General features: G+C 42.1%; 1 protein-coding gene across 1 annotated transcript in view; it reads left to right on the forward strand.

The window, feature by feature from the left end:
• CCDC6 (coiled-coil domain containing 6) overlaps positions 1-16,367 on the forward strand; it is a 110,950-nt gene that overhangs the window by 82,701 nt on the left and 11,882 nt on the right. Inside the window, exons 4-7 of the mRNA XM_077770155.1 lie at positions 1,855-1,958; positions 3,787-3,947; positions 9,267-9,423; positions 12,032-12,132. Coding sequence (XP_077626281.1) covers positions 1,855-1,958; positions 3,787-3,947; positions 9,267-9,423; positions 12,032-12,132 — 523 coding nt within the window. The remainder of the gene's footprint in view (positions 1-1,854; positions 1,959-3,786; positions 3,948-9,266; positions 9,424-12,031; positions 12,133-16,367) is intronic.

Raw genomic sequence — 16,367 nt, forward strand, 5'->3', positions numbered from 1 at the left:
GAAATGAAAGGGTGGGCTTCAGTGGTTCTCCTGCTCCTCCCATCTCTAAGGGTCTGGGGCTGAACTGGCTTAGACTGAAGACAGCTGCCATCGTAAGGCTGACATAGAATGATAGTGGCTAGTCCTGGACAGGACTGCGCAGGTCAGGCAGGCCAGGCTTCTCATTTAGTGGATAAGGATCTGCTCACAGCCACATGCCTATTATTATGTTGTACATGGGTACAGACAGCTTTGTCTTGATTTTGCTTTTCAGAGTTCTTGATTAGCATTATGCGTGATTACTCTAAAATTAAAAGCAATTGGGTATAATTTTACAAGGCATCCGTACTGTAAAATGATGCCTTGTTTGAATTTTTCCTTGCCTACCAGGTACTCTCTATAATGCTTTTAGTTAAGCACAGGAACAGAATCCTTATGGGGTAAATGCCTTGGAATTTTGTTTCTTAAAAAAAAAAATGGCTGTGAATTGTACTTTAAAGCTTGGCTAAACATGTGGTCAGCACAGAGAATCACACAGTTTAATAGGGCTTCCATGAGCTGCTCCAGTGTTTCTCCCAGTTGCTGCAGGTCAGAAGTGTCTGATATTCTGAAAAGCATTTGTGCATTCGTGTGCTCCCAGCTTTACTGCACAGAATGCTTCTGACTTGTTCTGAGTCCCCACTCCCCTCCCCACCCCCATGCAGGGAAGGTATTTCCAAGCTGTACTTTCATTTGACCATGTGATCTTGGTTTATTCTCTGTTAATAAGATCTGCTCTGGTTGCTTTAAAAGCCTATGGTTTATACATGGTACTGGTCTCATTTTACTGTGTACACAGGGACCTCTGATCAGTGAGGAGCCTCTGTGACCTGCTGAGGACATCTTTGCAGCTGTGCAATCAAAAATAATTTGTTGACTCAGTGATTGAAAGATAAATTGCTACTGGTTGAAGAGACAGTATAGGAGCAGTACCATAGCCTTTCTCTCTCAAAAATCCTGTTAAAAATATTTAATATCTCAAACATGTAGATAACTACAAAGAAGGATCTAACATATTCATTCTACCGTGGGCGTGATTTAGCATTGTACTCTCTCTCTATCCCTCTTGCCAACCCTGTTTATCTTCATATCTCTTTCACTCTCCACAAAAGTATATAACTTATTTCACTTACTGTCTATACCCCACTGAAATATAAGTGTCATGAGGGCAGAAAATTCAGACTTTGGTTCCCTGCCAATAGGCGGAGCATTGCCATTGGCTGGCATTGTTCACAGTATTTGCATATTGCCCAATATTGATTGATTACATGAATTTTTCCGTGTTTGCTTCTTTCGTAGAGTGTGTTTTGGGGTTTCCTTTGCAACTGCATACTTTCCCCCAAATCAGATCTTCCTCTTCTCTATGTCCTCAGAGGCAACTAGTATTGTGCATCCTTTAACTAGTACATAGAATTGTCTTGAGATGTTTGAGTTATTTATATAAATGGTAATATAACCTTTCTGGTTTTAACATTGGGCTACATGCAGGACTTGGGTGGGGAGGGACAGACCCAGATAAGTCCTGGTGTGAGTGGTAAGCTCAGCTCCCCCAGACCCTCTTTAAGGAAGACTTTCATGTGTCTTGACTAAATGCTGAAACAAGCAGTGTGATTCATGTACCAGGAGGCAATGAAGCATTCACATCAAAGAGTGAACCTGTCTCGATTTTCTCAATTAAGGTTTAAGAACTAGATGTGCTTAATGTGTCTGTGGCAGGAAATTGGCCGTTTCTTTGCAGATTTCTCCAAGCAAGGGTCCTAATGGTCCAATCAAAAAATCTCATTAACAAAGTTTAAATGGCCTACTATTCTCAGTAAAACTTTTTCCTTCCTTTAGTTGAGACGAGAGAAGATCGACCTTGAAAATACTTTGGAACAAGAACAAGAAGCACTAGTTAATCGTCTCTGGAAAAGGATGGACAAACTTGAAGCTGAAAAGCGGTTTGTTGAGTCTTGCTGTTCAGTACGGGGTGTGTGTGCACGTCTGGGGTGCTGAGCTGGGTGTGACAGGGATAGCAAAAGGGGCATTGTAATGTTCTGGGTGATGTACTCCTTAATTAATTTGCCAAGCTAAAAGAGAGTTGAAAGCCTTCTGAACTCTTCTCATGCTGGTTACCTTTTTATATTTCTCTCTTATCGTCATTTGGGGTTAAAGGCTATGAAGAGGTTAGCCCAGGTGCGAATTTTCACCTTTAAATTGTTTTTAAAGATGGCTGCAATTTCAACTTTTTACCTTCTTGAATTGGCTCCCCCAGTTTTCTCAAGTGGTTGGGATGTATACTGTGTACGGTTAATGATTGCACATCTCTAGAATTACTTCATTAGGAAGGCTGAGATTTTAATAGGAAAATTATTATTGGTTTTAAAACTTACTGTAAAGAAACACTCGAACATAGTTAAGGTTAGGAATTGTGCTAAATGTAGGTACATGGATGTGAAATGTCATTCAACAGCAAATGTTTCTTGAGCCCCTTTTTGCAAGACACTGTCAGGCCCTAATTTTTAAGTACTGCATCCTTCGGGGTGATGGAGCAGGACTTGAAGAATGGCAGAGAGGCTCTGTATGTGGGATGTGTTCATGGGTGTAGAAATGGAGTTTTTAAAAAATGTTCATTAATCTACTTCACTAGGATCTTTTGTTTGCTAACCAGAGTCCTTTTGCCGTAACTATTTGGTTTGGATGAACGTCCATAAGTTATTTTAAGTTCATCTCTAAATTTGCAAAATACAGTCCTGTCTTTAAGTGAAAAATAAAGCTGTCTCTAGGGAAATACTCAAGCTGTAGGTGAATCGGCTGTTTTGCATTATTGTGGTGGTACTAATAAATTGATTATTAAAAGTTACTTAATATAATAAATGCAGGGACCATTACAATAATTTAACATACCAGTTTTCTCAACAAGGGCAGACCCAAAGGTGATTCACAGTTTGCATTTGGGCAATCTTAAAGGTAAAAAGTTAAAAGCCAAATCAAACCAAACCCCTAGCAGGTTATAAAAGGGGATGTGGAGGTCCACTGTCAGTCTGCCTGCCTTTGCAGAACGCAGTTTGGAGGTTTTATATAGATAAATACCAAAATATCATGTTAAACAATACGAAATTATCATCTGTAGGTCAAAAGTTGTTGAATATTTACATTCCATACGCTTCAAACTAATGATAATTGGTAGAGAGGGTGGGACCACCAATTATTAGCCCAGTGATTCTGGTTTTATTTTATTCTTTATCTTTTTATCTCTGCTATGGCCAAAAGCAGACGGCCTTCAGCCCAGTTTGCCATGCCCTTAGGATTGGTTTTTCAGGAGGGAATTTTAGAAGTGGAGACTACGTAAAGCCAGCTTCCAAGGGGGCTCATTAGTACAGAGTTTGTAAGTTTTACCAGCACTGAGTGAAATTTCTTTGGTATTTCCATCCCTACAAACCAGCATGATGAACGCTTAGGTACCAGATAACTCTGAGTGCCTACTGTATGCCAAGTACAGTAATCAAAAGCAGACATTGGAGACTTTCTCACTAATGCTTAATTACCAATGGTCCCTGAAAAGAAAAAAAAGGAGGGTGGATCCTATGGCCCTGCCCTTGACCTTGTCCTGGATCCTAGATAAGGGAGCCCAGAAGTGGATATAAAATGGGCAGAGGAGTTTGGAAACCCTGTGAATTCCAGTGATTTATAGGAGTTTGCTATTAAAACAAACCTTCCAGCGGGTATGTTGTTTTGTCTTTTAAGGCAAACTGTTTTTCATTGTTGGAATTTTTCTTTTCACTGAAGAATCCTGCAGGAGAAATTAGACCAGCCGGTGTCTGCCCCCCCGTCGCCCAGAGACGTCTCCATGGAGATAGACTCTCCAGAAAACATGATGCGCCACATCAGGTTTTTAAAGAATGAAGTGGAGAGGCTGAAGAAGCAGCTGAGAGCCGCTCAGTTACAGCGTATGTAGCCTCTGATTTCACTGGTCTTCTGAGTGCAGAATTAATCCATTTCCCAGTTACAGGATTTTACCAGTATTTACCATTGAATTTGCATAAATCAAATCCATACTGTATTTCATTACCAGTACCTGTGTCTAGTAATCTTCCTATCATCCTGGAATAGTAGGATTAGTATAGTAGGACAAGGCAAATAGTTTAGAATGCTTCTAGAAAAATCAAATAATCTGAGGAGAGTCCAGAATCAGGCACTATTTTTAATCCTCTGCCCCATGTTCATTTCTAAGATTATAGTAACAAATGTACTTTTGGGGGATTAAGGCAGAGAATATAGTATTTATTTTCCTTACTACTAAAGTTTAGCATCAGCTAACATTTGTTCATCGTACTTGAGGAGTAAATGCTTTAAAAATTTATACTGATTATTTTGGAAAATGTCAAGATATTGAGTTGGAAATCAAAAGAACTAGATTTCTGAACACTTGCCTAGGGCACTCTGTGTTTGCTCCTGTTTCTGCAGTTGGTTTGCCCACGTGGATCTGAATAGCCCATGTAGTGAATGAAAGGTATGCAGGGAAAAGTAGCTCTCTGTCTCACCCCTGACCCCCAGCCACCCACGTCTCACAATTATACGGTTTTTATCTGTTCTTCCAGATAAACTTACATTATACAAAAGTAGCACAGTGAACACACTCTTATATTTTTCTTTTTTTGCTTACTGTATATCATAATTGTTTCCTTGCCAATACATACAGAGAGTGGTCTTACTCCCTTTTTAAAAGGCTGTTTGGTATTCAGGCATGTGGATACACTAGTGGCCTCTTACCCCCAGTTTCGCTTCCCACTGTATCCGTTACCTGTGGTCAGCTGTAGTTGGGAGGCAGATGGGCCTCCTCCTGACTTATCTTTAGATCAGTAGTGCCTGATGATATGTCACATGCTTGTGTCGTTCACCTCACTTCATCTCCTCACGTAGGCATTGTATTATGTCACGTCATCACAAGAAAGGCAAGGACACACACACAGTAAGATATTTTGAGTGTCAGGGACGAAGACCTTCCCTTGCCTTTCAAGGTCCTTCTAGTCAGACTAAGATTCAAATTGACATGAGGCAGATTAACAGGAGAAAATCAAATTTAATAGCATACATACAGGGAATCCACACAGAAGTGGAAATTCCAAAGACAGGCAACATGAAGCTTATTTGGACAAGGAGGGAGGAGGGGTATGAGGATCCAAAGGGAAGACAGACCATCAAGAAATGAGAGGACATGTTTAGAAAACAAAGCTGGCCCTGTTATGTAGAGAAGTTTCTTAGGTAAAGAGGATTCTGTTTATAGCGCTCTTCCTGGTACAAGCAGGCATTGGAGGAGGGTAGGTAAAGAGCTTTTCCTAAATCTGCTGGTTTTGTATTGCTTTTACCTTTAAATAATGTTCATGCCAAAGTGGCCCATCTTGGGGGAGGCCTTCCCTCCCTACAAGAGAGGTCCCTACAAGAGAGACCAAGACAACGTCACATAACTTTTGTTACACTCTGTTGTTAAAATTGTTCTATTTTATTATTACTTTGTTGACTTCTTACTGTGCCTTATTTAGAAGTTAAACTTTATCCTAGGTGTGTATGTTGAGAAAACACATAGTATATATAGGGTTTGGTGCCCTCCTTGGTTTCAGGCCTCCATTGGGGGGCTTGGAGCACATCGCCCATGGGTACCATATACCATAATTTATTTAACTGGTCCCACACCAGTTGTGGTGCTGCAACCCCAGTGGACATCTGTGTCCACACATTTGACACCTGAGCAACAGCACCTTCAGGAGAAACTCCGGAAGTGGATTTGTTGAGTCACGTGAATGAGCATTTAAAATTTCGATGATTCTTACCTTAGTGTTGTCTTCTGTAAAGTTCAGTGTAGGTTCTAGTCCAGTAGTGCATCTGGGATGGTGACTCAAGGTTATCCTTGGAACCTTTAAAAAATAGTGTTAGTTTCCTCTTGTTGCTGTGACAAATGACCACAAATTTAGTAGCTTAAAACAATACACATATATTAACTTATAGTCCTGGAGGCCAGTAGTCCAACTTCGGTCTCCCTGGTCTCCCTGGGCTAACCTCAAGCTGCCAGCAGGCCTGGTTTCTGGTAAAAGGCTCTAGGGAGACTCTGTTTCCTTGTTTTTTTTCCAGCTTCTAGAAGCTGCCTGCACCTTTTGGGTCATAGTTCCTTCCTGCATTGGCATCATTCTACCTGCATCCATGATCACATCTTTTCACTCCTCCTTCTTAAAAGGACCCTTTGATTACCTTGGGCCCAGCCAGATAATCCAGGATATTCCCATCCCAAGGTCCTTAACTTCATCACAGCTGCAGTCTCTTTTGCCTTGGAAAGTGACATAATTTCAGGCTTCAGGGATCAGGATGTGGTCATCTTTTGAGGGTCCATCGTTGTGTCTAATCTCATACAGGATTCTGGACTTACTCTAGTAGTAGAACCCGATCCTCCATTTGTTTTAATACAAAGAACTGTGATGTGTACCTCGGGTTGAAAACTACTACATACATTTCATGAAAGCAAATCAGTGAGTTCTCAAATACTAGTTAAGTTAGAATATTTTTTGAGTTTTTGCTGTGTGAGACAGATATCTCATTAGCACCTTTCTGAACTCCCTCCAGTGCTGGCAGTTTAGTTTTCTTTCTTGTGTATACTTATGCCCCAGACAAAAATTTTAGAAGAAATTGGAGAAGAATTTTTCATTCCCATAACTTTTCTTCCTCTGGCACTATTTGGTCTCTGAAGAGACTGCAGATGCCTACAGGAGCATCCATAAGTGCTATTTCAATTTCATGAGGGCAGAGAAAGCTGAATGGAAGAAGGGGCATGTGGCCCCCTGCTGCTTACATTTGGTCTGGATTGGTTGAGAAGACAAGTTAGTGACTTTCCCTCATCCTCCAGAGGTCAGATAGCCGACCTCCCTGCCATGCTGCTGGGGCAGTTCCTCCAAGTCCAGCGGTATCAAAACTTGAACCTGTCCCAATAGTTCTTCAACACTGGATGAACATGAGAATCCCTTGGGGGCTTTTCAGCATCCCAGCATCCTTAGGATTTGGATTTGTTTGGGGTGGGATCTGGGCATCAGCATTTTCTAAAACTGAACTTGAAAGGGGTTGCAAAATCTACAGGCCACCTTTGGATCATATGGTAACCGCCTCTTCAGAGTCTGTCTGAAAATCACCCTGTATTGATGCTAACTTTATAAGTGTTCTGAGATGGCTGAAGATGGGGGAAGCATTAGCCCCCGAATCTTGGGAACTCTGTATGAGAGAGGGTGAGAGGGTTGTGTGACTCATGGGAGTAAATCCAGTTTCTTGAAGTGTTCAGTGTGGTGGTGTGCCAGCAGAGGGCACCCAAGGAATACCACCACTTCAGCCATCTCCGGCTGGGTCTGTAACACCCAGAGGTATTGGGCCTTGCGCCTTCTCTGTCCTCTAGCTTTTGGGTTAATTGCCCTACTGCCAGGAAAGTCTTTCAGCCATCACTCCCGCTGACTGATGTTCTTGTGTATAGATTATTAAGGATTTCCTTGGATGCTAAAGGATTGTATCTGAAAGACAGTGTTTCTCTTAAATGATTATTCTTGAAGCCTCATGAATCCTCAGTTCTCTGAAGCTTTCCTGTTTATGGAGAAGAAAGGCAACTTGCTCTAACAGCTGCCCCTCTTGTTCTAGAAACAATAATACTCCAAGGGGCCAATCTAGTGCTTCCTGTAGAGCTAGTGAAAAGTTCTGCATGCTTGCATATTTGGGATGAAATAATTTAAATCATTTATATTAAAAGTGTACTTTGTAAATATTTTCCCAGCATGCCTTCAATTAAAGAGATTTTTGCATCTGGATTAGACAGCAGGGTTTCTGGTTATATTGAAAACAACTGAGGGATTTAGTGTTTCAGTGCACATAACTGTTTAATAATTTAGGTATTTTTATTTGCATTTCTAAAATAAGGATATTCAAGAGCTTTTATGTATTCTGTAATGATGCAGTCTTAGAAATCATTGAATACTTAACATCAAAAGTAATTATTTGCTAAAACACCAGAACTTCATAGAAATGCTTAAAACTGAAAGTAATTTGGACTGGAGAGTTAAAGTAGGGTCACTTTGTGGGGAAGAGGTGGTCAGGTGGCATTCCACACATTCCTTCCTTCTTAAATTTGGAGTGGGCTAGTAATATGGAGCAAAAACCTGTAGGACTCTCTCCTCAACATGATCATGGCCACTCTGAGTTTGTAGCTATTTTTCCAGACACGAGAAGTAGGTGGAGATTTTACTTTTCCCAGGAGGTTCATTGGCTCCCCAGGAGGGAAAGAGGATGGAAGCAAGAAGATGGGTTAACACTGCACTTTGTATTAACATTATTTTGTGACTTAGTAACAACATATGCTGTCAGATGTAAACCAGTAAAGGGTTGGGGGCGGTCATGTTTTACTGTTCGTTGGAACGGTGCCAGAATATACCCCACAGTCCTGCACAGAGTGACCTCAGAAGGGCAGGGGTTGTGAAAGCTCCAGAGAACTCATCATGAGGGCATTCTAGAGCTCCATGAAGATGTCAGTTGGACACTTCAGATTCCTGTACAGAGAATCTGATGGGCTCAGCCTGGTTCCCGTCTAGCCCTGAGGCTAATCGGCCCTCGCCCTGGAGACGGGTACCTTAGGGAGGCCTCGCTCTATGGGGCAGTTCCTGAGGAACGGGGATTTGTCATAAGCAAGACTCTGTCCCCAGAACCCAGCTGCGCACGGGTCTGTACCTGCCGCCTGTCTCAGGCTGTGCATGAATCAGGGAAGTAGAGTCACACATACCCCGAAAGTTAGAGGTGACATATTTATCTAAAGCTATTCACTACAACAATTTCTATTTTTATAAAGAGAATTCTAACATACCAAGTGTTCTAGTAGCCTGTTACAGGTGTGCTAACAGGCTGATGGGCTCCCTCTGTGTCTGGAGCTGAGGGCCAGCAGAATTGGTGCCTCATTGAGGGGAGCCCAGGGCTGACTCGATTTCCCTGGCTGCCCTCTCGGCTCCAGCTCTGCCATTTCCTCTTACACAAAAATCATTTCAGAAGGCAAGTAAGTGGGAGTGAAGGTGCCTAGTGACTCCCAGTGTCGTTTTATATGTATGTGTTTTTCTAAATGCAAACTGTCGGTAAACTTTGATACGTGGGGGAAACCTTAGATCCAGATCTCCCCGAGTGAGGGGGATGGGGGGGAGCCGCTGCCTCAGCATTGCTGCTTGGCAGCCACAGTCTAACAGAGATCTCCGGCCTTTCAGATTCCGAAAAGATGGCGCAGTATCTGGAGGAGGAGCGCCACATGCGGGAGGAGAACTTGCGGCTGCAGAGGAAGCTGCAGAGAGAGATGGAGAGAAGGGAAGCCCTCTGTCGGCAGCTCTCCGAGAGCGAATCCAGCCTGGAAATGGATGATGAAAGGTGTGCACGTCCTTTGAGCCTTGCAGAAAAATAACGGAAACCAGGCCCTGAGAGGTCTCCCTTGGCATCCCACTGGATGTGGAAGGAGATGGCTCGCGGTGGTGATGCCACCACTGCATCCACGTAGATGCTGAGGACGGGGAAGTGAAGAGCGTTGGCCGTTTTCCTTAATCACAGAAAGACAAAAAAGTCTTTGCAAAGTTACTGCTTGGTAGAGAGAGAAATGGAAGGTTATGTGTAGACAGAGTTTGAGTTGTTGAGCTTGTCTTCTCCTGCACCGTGTCTGTGCAAAGCGCGGAAGCCTCCCGAGTTCTAGCTGTGGATGCGCAGCCGGCGTACAGCCCGAGGGGAGGAGCGCATGCGTGGAATGGAAGATCCCGGGACACAGGTGAAGGTTGTTGAAAGGCAAAGGCCGGCCTTAGCAACTCGGAGGCTTTTGAGCCTTATTGCGGCTACTTATAAAAAATAAAACCAGTGCAGTGAATTTATCTGTTCAGGCCTCTATGTCAAACCCCCTCATGGTCCCGCTAAGAAATGGGCTGAAGTAAGACAGTCCTCTCTGGCTAACTACAGGAAAGGGTCACAGCATTTTTCTCTCATCCAGAGCCTTCTCCCCTCAACTCCCCTTCCCCTGTACTTGGGAGTAAGGTGATTGTTAAGATGAGCAGCAAGTCCACCTTGAAAAAATTGTTTAGTCAGCAGAGAAACCCAACCTCCAGGGTTGGGGAATTGGGCTTTCTCGGAACCAGATTATTTCTGCAAGGAAATTCTCTGTTCTGGATCAGGGTTGCCCTTGTCTTATGTGTCCGTGTCTTAGTGTGAAGGGTGAGACCAAGTTTACTTGGAGATCTGCTCAAAAACGACTGGGCTGTTAGTTAGAGACCAGGGTCTGCTAATGGCCACTATGAGTTGTATTGGCTATTGACGCCAAAACACACTGTTTTGAAAACATGTGGGCAGTATCAGTGCATCAGCACTTTCTCTTTCTGTGATTGAATAGATCTGGAGGGTTATTACCAGGGCTTTTCATCAACTTGCTATACACAGTGGTGTTATCAATTGAAGAAAAATCTGAGATTTTCTATAATGAAGGTCTGTATTTTTATAACAAAATTTATAAAAACAGAATAATGGGTTATCCTACTTAAAATATCTGTGTATGGCTTCCTCATTTGGAAGGAATAAAGATTATTCTTTCTCAAAAGTTTATATCATAAAACTTGGGTTAGCCTTGCATTTTACTGATTTCTTTCTGTTCCCTTCTCTCTGAAATTCTTAACCTATGAAAACCATTTGACTAGAAACATCAGCTAGAATACTAAAAAAAGTTTATTAACTACCTTAAAACATGGAGAAAACCGTGTATTGACATGGCACCCTGTACTTGATTTTGAGTAGGACACACTTTGAGGAACAGTATCTTCCAACCATGGGGAAAATACTGAAATCCTTTAGGCCTCCAGAGCTAGTATTCACTCCAGAAGACTTGCTTTGTCTTTCATAGGTTACATGATATCAGCCAGAGTATAGCTGCTCAATTAAGACTTCTCTCCCTGCTAGGAATGACATTGTCACATTTGAGAGAAAGAAAATAGTTGGAAACTTGAGACATCTCCAAGTCTGTTTATTCCTTAAAGACGAAGAGGCGGTTTTCACCGCAGAGCAGGATGTAGGTACCATGATGGTGTGCTGCTCTGTAGGGGCAGGAAGAGTCAGCAGAGGGTAGCTGAGAGATGCGTGTGAAATTTGGGAGCCTGGTTTTCTTTGAGCCAAATAAACCAGCATGGAAATGGCTGTGTTAATGTTCTCTTGAACTGATTGACAATCAGGGCTGAGATCTTCCCTGGGATAAAGATGCCAGCACACAAGGTTGTTCCTTCCTTTGGCTGTAAGGCCTGTGAAAGTTAGCTTACTGGGAAATCTCTCAAGCAGAAATCTCTCCTTGTCAGCATTCTGTGCTTGTTCACAGCGTGAAGGTTGACGTTCCTGATGATCACGCCTGAGTATTCACAGGTCTGATGTGACTTCCACATCCAGGAGGAGTGGTGTGGCCAAGTGTGGCTGCAGCACGTGTGCCGTGCTGGTGTCTTTCACTGAATTCTAGCGTGTGACTTTTAAGCAAAGCTTGCTTTGTAAATGATTAACTTCCAGTTCATGGGAATACCATTATCTTTAAGCTTTAGTTTGATGACATAAATCTTTGAGGGCTAGTTTGGTTTTGAGTTTCAAATAATAATTTAAATATAGCCATCAAAACATGGATGTGTCTGTAATTCTTGGGACAGCAGAGGTAGATTTCTACATAGCTTTTGTGTGATGAAGGAAAATCTAGTCCTGTCTGTTGTATGGAGCAGCTCTGTTGGCAAGCCTCCACCTGGAGCTAGAACATTCCAGATTCCCTAATCTATACCCCTAGGGAGAGGGCTTTGCCAAACAGTGGAGCCGTGTGACCCCAGAGTCCACTTTATACATGTCTCTTAGCTTTATACATGCTCTCTAACTACCCAGAGTTTGACCTCAGGATATGAACTTCCAACATTTTCTCATAGGAACTCTCTTAGGAACTACTGAAATGCAGGCAGTACTGATAATCTCCTCCCTCTCTTAGGTATTTCAATGAGATGTCTGCACAAGGATTAAGACCTCGCACTGTGTCCAGCCCCATCCCTTACACACCTTCTCCAAGTTCCAGCAGGCCTATATCACCCGGTGAGTACACGTCCTCAGCTACTTCTGTGACTGATTTCTGGGACATTTAATAGGCATCCCCAAATACGTTCCCTTCTAGCATATAAAAATCTTGTAAACAGAGGGAGAATGTTCCTTTGTTTTTCAGAAACATCAAAAATAAATCACTGTCAAGACTGAGTTTTAATCTGAAAGTTTTAAGCGTAAATGTTATCATGCCAGCTGGTGTTTTTAGATTTTTTGTTGTTTAACTAAAAGGAATTTAACTGCAAAAATTCTTTTTAAAAAGATGGTCTTGGACTGATTTTAAGTGCCTGTGGATTGACCAAGCACTGGATAGATGTCTAAGATGGGTCATAGCATATCTCCTGTGGGTTCTATTATTATATTCTACATACATTATCTCATTTTTATCCTCAGCATAGTTCGTGTAGGCATCATTTTTCCCATGTTAAAATTGAGGAAGCAGTGATTCAGAAGTTCAATGGCTATTGGTCATAGGTCCAAGGAAATGGCAAGGCAGGGTGGCTCTTATTTCCAAAGGCTGTATTCTTTTGAGCACAAGCTGCCTCCTGATATTCCCACTAATGGGTAAGTGGGACCAGGCCCTAGTAGGCAGGCCGTGCAAGAAGGAACTGGCCTTGCTTTTGGCTTCTGCATCTGGCTTAGCTCCTCAGAAGCCTTTCCCTCAAAGGCATGCTTGTCTTCATCTGACCCCGAAAACTCCCTCCCTCCAGGGTCTCTGGCTCAGAAGCAGCACAGTGTGGGGCTCTCAGGCCAGGAGGGCAAGTAAATGATCCAGCAAGGAAGAAAGAGGAAACCAGGAGCAGGGGGTGGGTTAGTGGAGCGGAGGGAGGAAAAAAAAGGTAGCAAGCCAAAGGATTGTGTCTTGTGACCGAGGGGACGAGTCTGAGTTTGTTGTGCTTGCTGGTAAACAGATTTTAAACAGAGTTTGGGAAAAAGAGTGTGTGGGGGAGGAGTTTCACAGCAGAATAAAGGAGGTCCCTGCTTGGAAGAGTGGCACAAGAAAGGCTTTCAGATTTTGGAAAGTAAAAGGGTGCAACCTCACCTTGTCTGTTGCAGTAATTGACAAGGAGGAATGCCCTTCAGGTGGATGAGGGGAGATGCTACAGCATTGCAAGTTGGGACAGACATGCTGTGAGGTTAGGTTCCCAGCCCTGTGCTATAGTGCTGTGACTTTTTTTTTTTTTTTAAGAGGAGAAATCAAAAGAACAACCAGCACAAAGCATGGGAACTTTTGTCTAGTTCGGGCAGGGTAAAGAGGAGCTGTTTGCAAACCAAAAGGACTTCATATCATGGATCAATGCATGATCATCTCCCCCTTGTTCTTGCCCAAAAGAATGTTCTGCAATCTGTTTCTCCTGTTCTCTGGTGGCCTTTAAATCTCTCTAAAAGCTCCTCTTCCTTGCTGCCTCTCAGTTTTCTCCAAATAACACTTGGGTTTCATTACCATGAAAAAGACCTTTGCCTTCTGATTTATTGATGTAAAAGGAAGGCATGCATTAGGAAGAAGCAAGATGGGGGTAGCTTTTATAGTTGATGTTGATTCATATGAAGTATAATTTAGCCTTCTGTTTGATTTATTTAAACCTGAAGAAATCCTTCCAGACATGTATTTTCCAATTCATTAAATCTAATGTTGAGGTCATTGGGAAAAAAAAAAAAAGCAAAAGTCAGACCTTGGTTGGGATTATTAACTTAAATTGTAACAGATATTCTATAGAAAGATCTTACTGTGTAATTTTGATTGTCACTGCACCTGTCCCTGTAGTGTGGGATGTGCCTGTATAGACAAGCCATTTGCTTTTCCCTTAAACTAAGTAATAAGTAACACCTAGATTTTTTTCTTTCAGCCAGCCTAAGTGAGAAGAACATTTGTGTCTTATTTTAAGCTCTATAATATTATCGAAGTCGATTTTATCTAGTACTTGGCTGCAGAATTACTGCTAATCTAGTCCCTTGCTGTCCCAAACCTAGTTCATCAGCAAAACCTGAATTTTCAGGTTTGCTTTTCAATTTAGTTGTTATTGGAAGAAGTTGTGGTTCTTAGAATTAAGAATCTCTAATCACTTTCTTAGTAGAATTGTTTATAAAAGCAGTTTTCATTTCCATGTTAACCATTTTGGCTCATTTCTTCCCTTACCATTTCTGATTAACGTTGGCGATCTTGCATTTCATCAAGTTGAAATCTTTTAACTTCTCTTTCAGTTTGACTGAAAAGTGTATTTCCTAGGATTTTCAAAAGATCCTCTTAATAATATGTGGTGTTACGTATGTGGATTACATACAGGGAGAGTATTATTTGTCAACATTTATCTTTCAGGTTGTCTATTTGATGCAGCCTCACAAAAGACACCCCCAATTAGCATATTTTGATGTGTCTAAATCAGAAATGGGGACTAAGAAAGTTTGAAAAAGGGTCTATACCCCACTAGCAACAAGCATACTCACTGCCCAGATCTTGGTTTTTAATTCCATTCTCCAATGAAAAGAACTGGAAGTTTCTAGGGCTTGGAGAAGGGGATATACAGGATGAACCTGGAAAATGTGGTAATGCTGCCAAGTAAGGAGGTGCTCAAAAAGCAAGATGAAGGTGTGTGAAAGAGACCCAGGAGCCAACCAGAAGAGCTCCCAGAGGCCAAAGCTAGAACAATCAGAGCAACAAAGGAAATAATGTCATGTTAGGTTATAACCCAAACATAAAACAAATATCCATGAGTTCATACTAATATAAATAAATGAATAAATAAACAAGGGAAAAGAGACAAATCTCTCATACAGAAGAATTCCAACTAATTTGTGGATACTCTGTTGTCAAGGCAGTGGAAATAACTCTTAACTGTTTTAAGCATGGGCTGCACATAAGGTCTTCCTTCCAAAGAATAAGTATGGAAAAGGGGGGAAAAAAAGAGTAACGTCATCACGGAGGAACCTGACATCTGCGACCTCAGCCAGGCCATCAGAGGCCACATCAGCAGTGGGGAGCTGTGTCAGGAGCACGTACCCTTGATGTGAAAATGACACTTCACCTCTGAGATTTTGCTGCATAAAAATCTGTAACCCCAGCTGAGCCATGGGGACATCAGATGCATTCTGATAGAAGGATAGCCTGTCTACAAAATACCTGATCAATATACCCCAAATCTGACAAGCTCATCAAAAAACAGGGAGAATTGAGGAACAGTTTCAGCCAAGAGGCACCTAAAGAGACCTGGCAATTAAATACAAAGTGTCATCCTAAATCGGGTCCTGGAACAAAAAAAAGGGACATTAGGTAAAATCTCAGGAAATCCAGAAATGTATGAGCCTGAGTTAATAATAATTAATAATAATAATAATGTGTCAGTAACAGTTTATTAGTTGTGACAAATGTGTCTATTTGTCATCATAAGATGTTAATTAACAGGAATCGGAGTATTGTCCTTACAGGAACTCTCTGTACTATTTTTGCCACTTTTCTGTAAGCCCAAAACTATTCTAAAGTCAGAAGTTTATTTACTTTAAATTTTTTTTTAATGTTTATTTTATGTTTGAGAGACAGAGAGAGACAGAGCATGAGTGGGGCAGGGGCAGAGAGAGGGAGACATAGAATCCAAAGCATGCTCCAGGTTCTGAGCTGTCAGTACAGATGCCCAACCGACTGAGCCACCCAGGTGCCCCATTTACTTATTTTAAATGTTTATTTTGAGAGGAAGAGAGTGTGTGCAAGGGGGAGAGGGGCAGAGGGAGCGAGAGAGAATCTTAAGCAGTCTCTACCCTGTCAGTGCAGAGCCCAACATGGGGCTCAGTCTCACAAACCATGAGATCATGACCTGGACTGAAATCAAAAGTTAGGCACTTAACTGAGTAAGCTACTCAAATGTCCATAAAAGTTTATTTAAAAAAAAAAAAATAGCCACAGAAATAGATGAGATCTCACCTAGTCACAGTAGATAAAGGGAGCAGAGAAAAGCCCTTCTGTCTGATCCTGAAGCAACTGCAGTATTTCGAGGTCAGGTTCAGGAGGAAAACCTGGGAAAGGAGATTGGGAAGTGGCTACCATGGGAGTAGAAGGGAAAATTGGAATACAATCTCACTGAAGTTAAGACAGAGCCTTTCAACAAGAGGAGAGTGGTCAGCTTCGTCAAATGTTCTCCAAGGTCAAGTAAAATGAAGAGTGGAGAATGGTTATTGCAGCTGGCAGAACAGAGACACTGTTGGCATTGCAAGAGCGGTCCTGATGGAGGGATGGAGAC

The sequence above is a fragment of the Crocuta crocuta genome, unplaced genomic scaffold (genome assembly GCF_008692635.1).
Source record: "Crocuta crocuta isolate KB4526 unplaced genomic scaffold, BGI_CrCroc_1.0 scaffold46, whole genome shotgun sequence".
In the NCBI taxonomy this organism is placed as follows: Eukaryota; Metazoa; Chordata; class Mammalia; order Carnivora; family Hyaenidae; genus Crocuta; species Crocuta crocuta.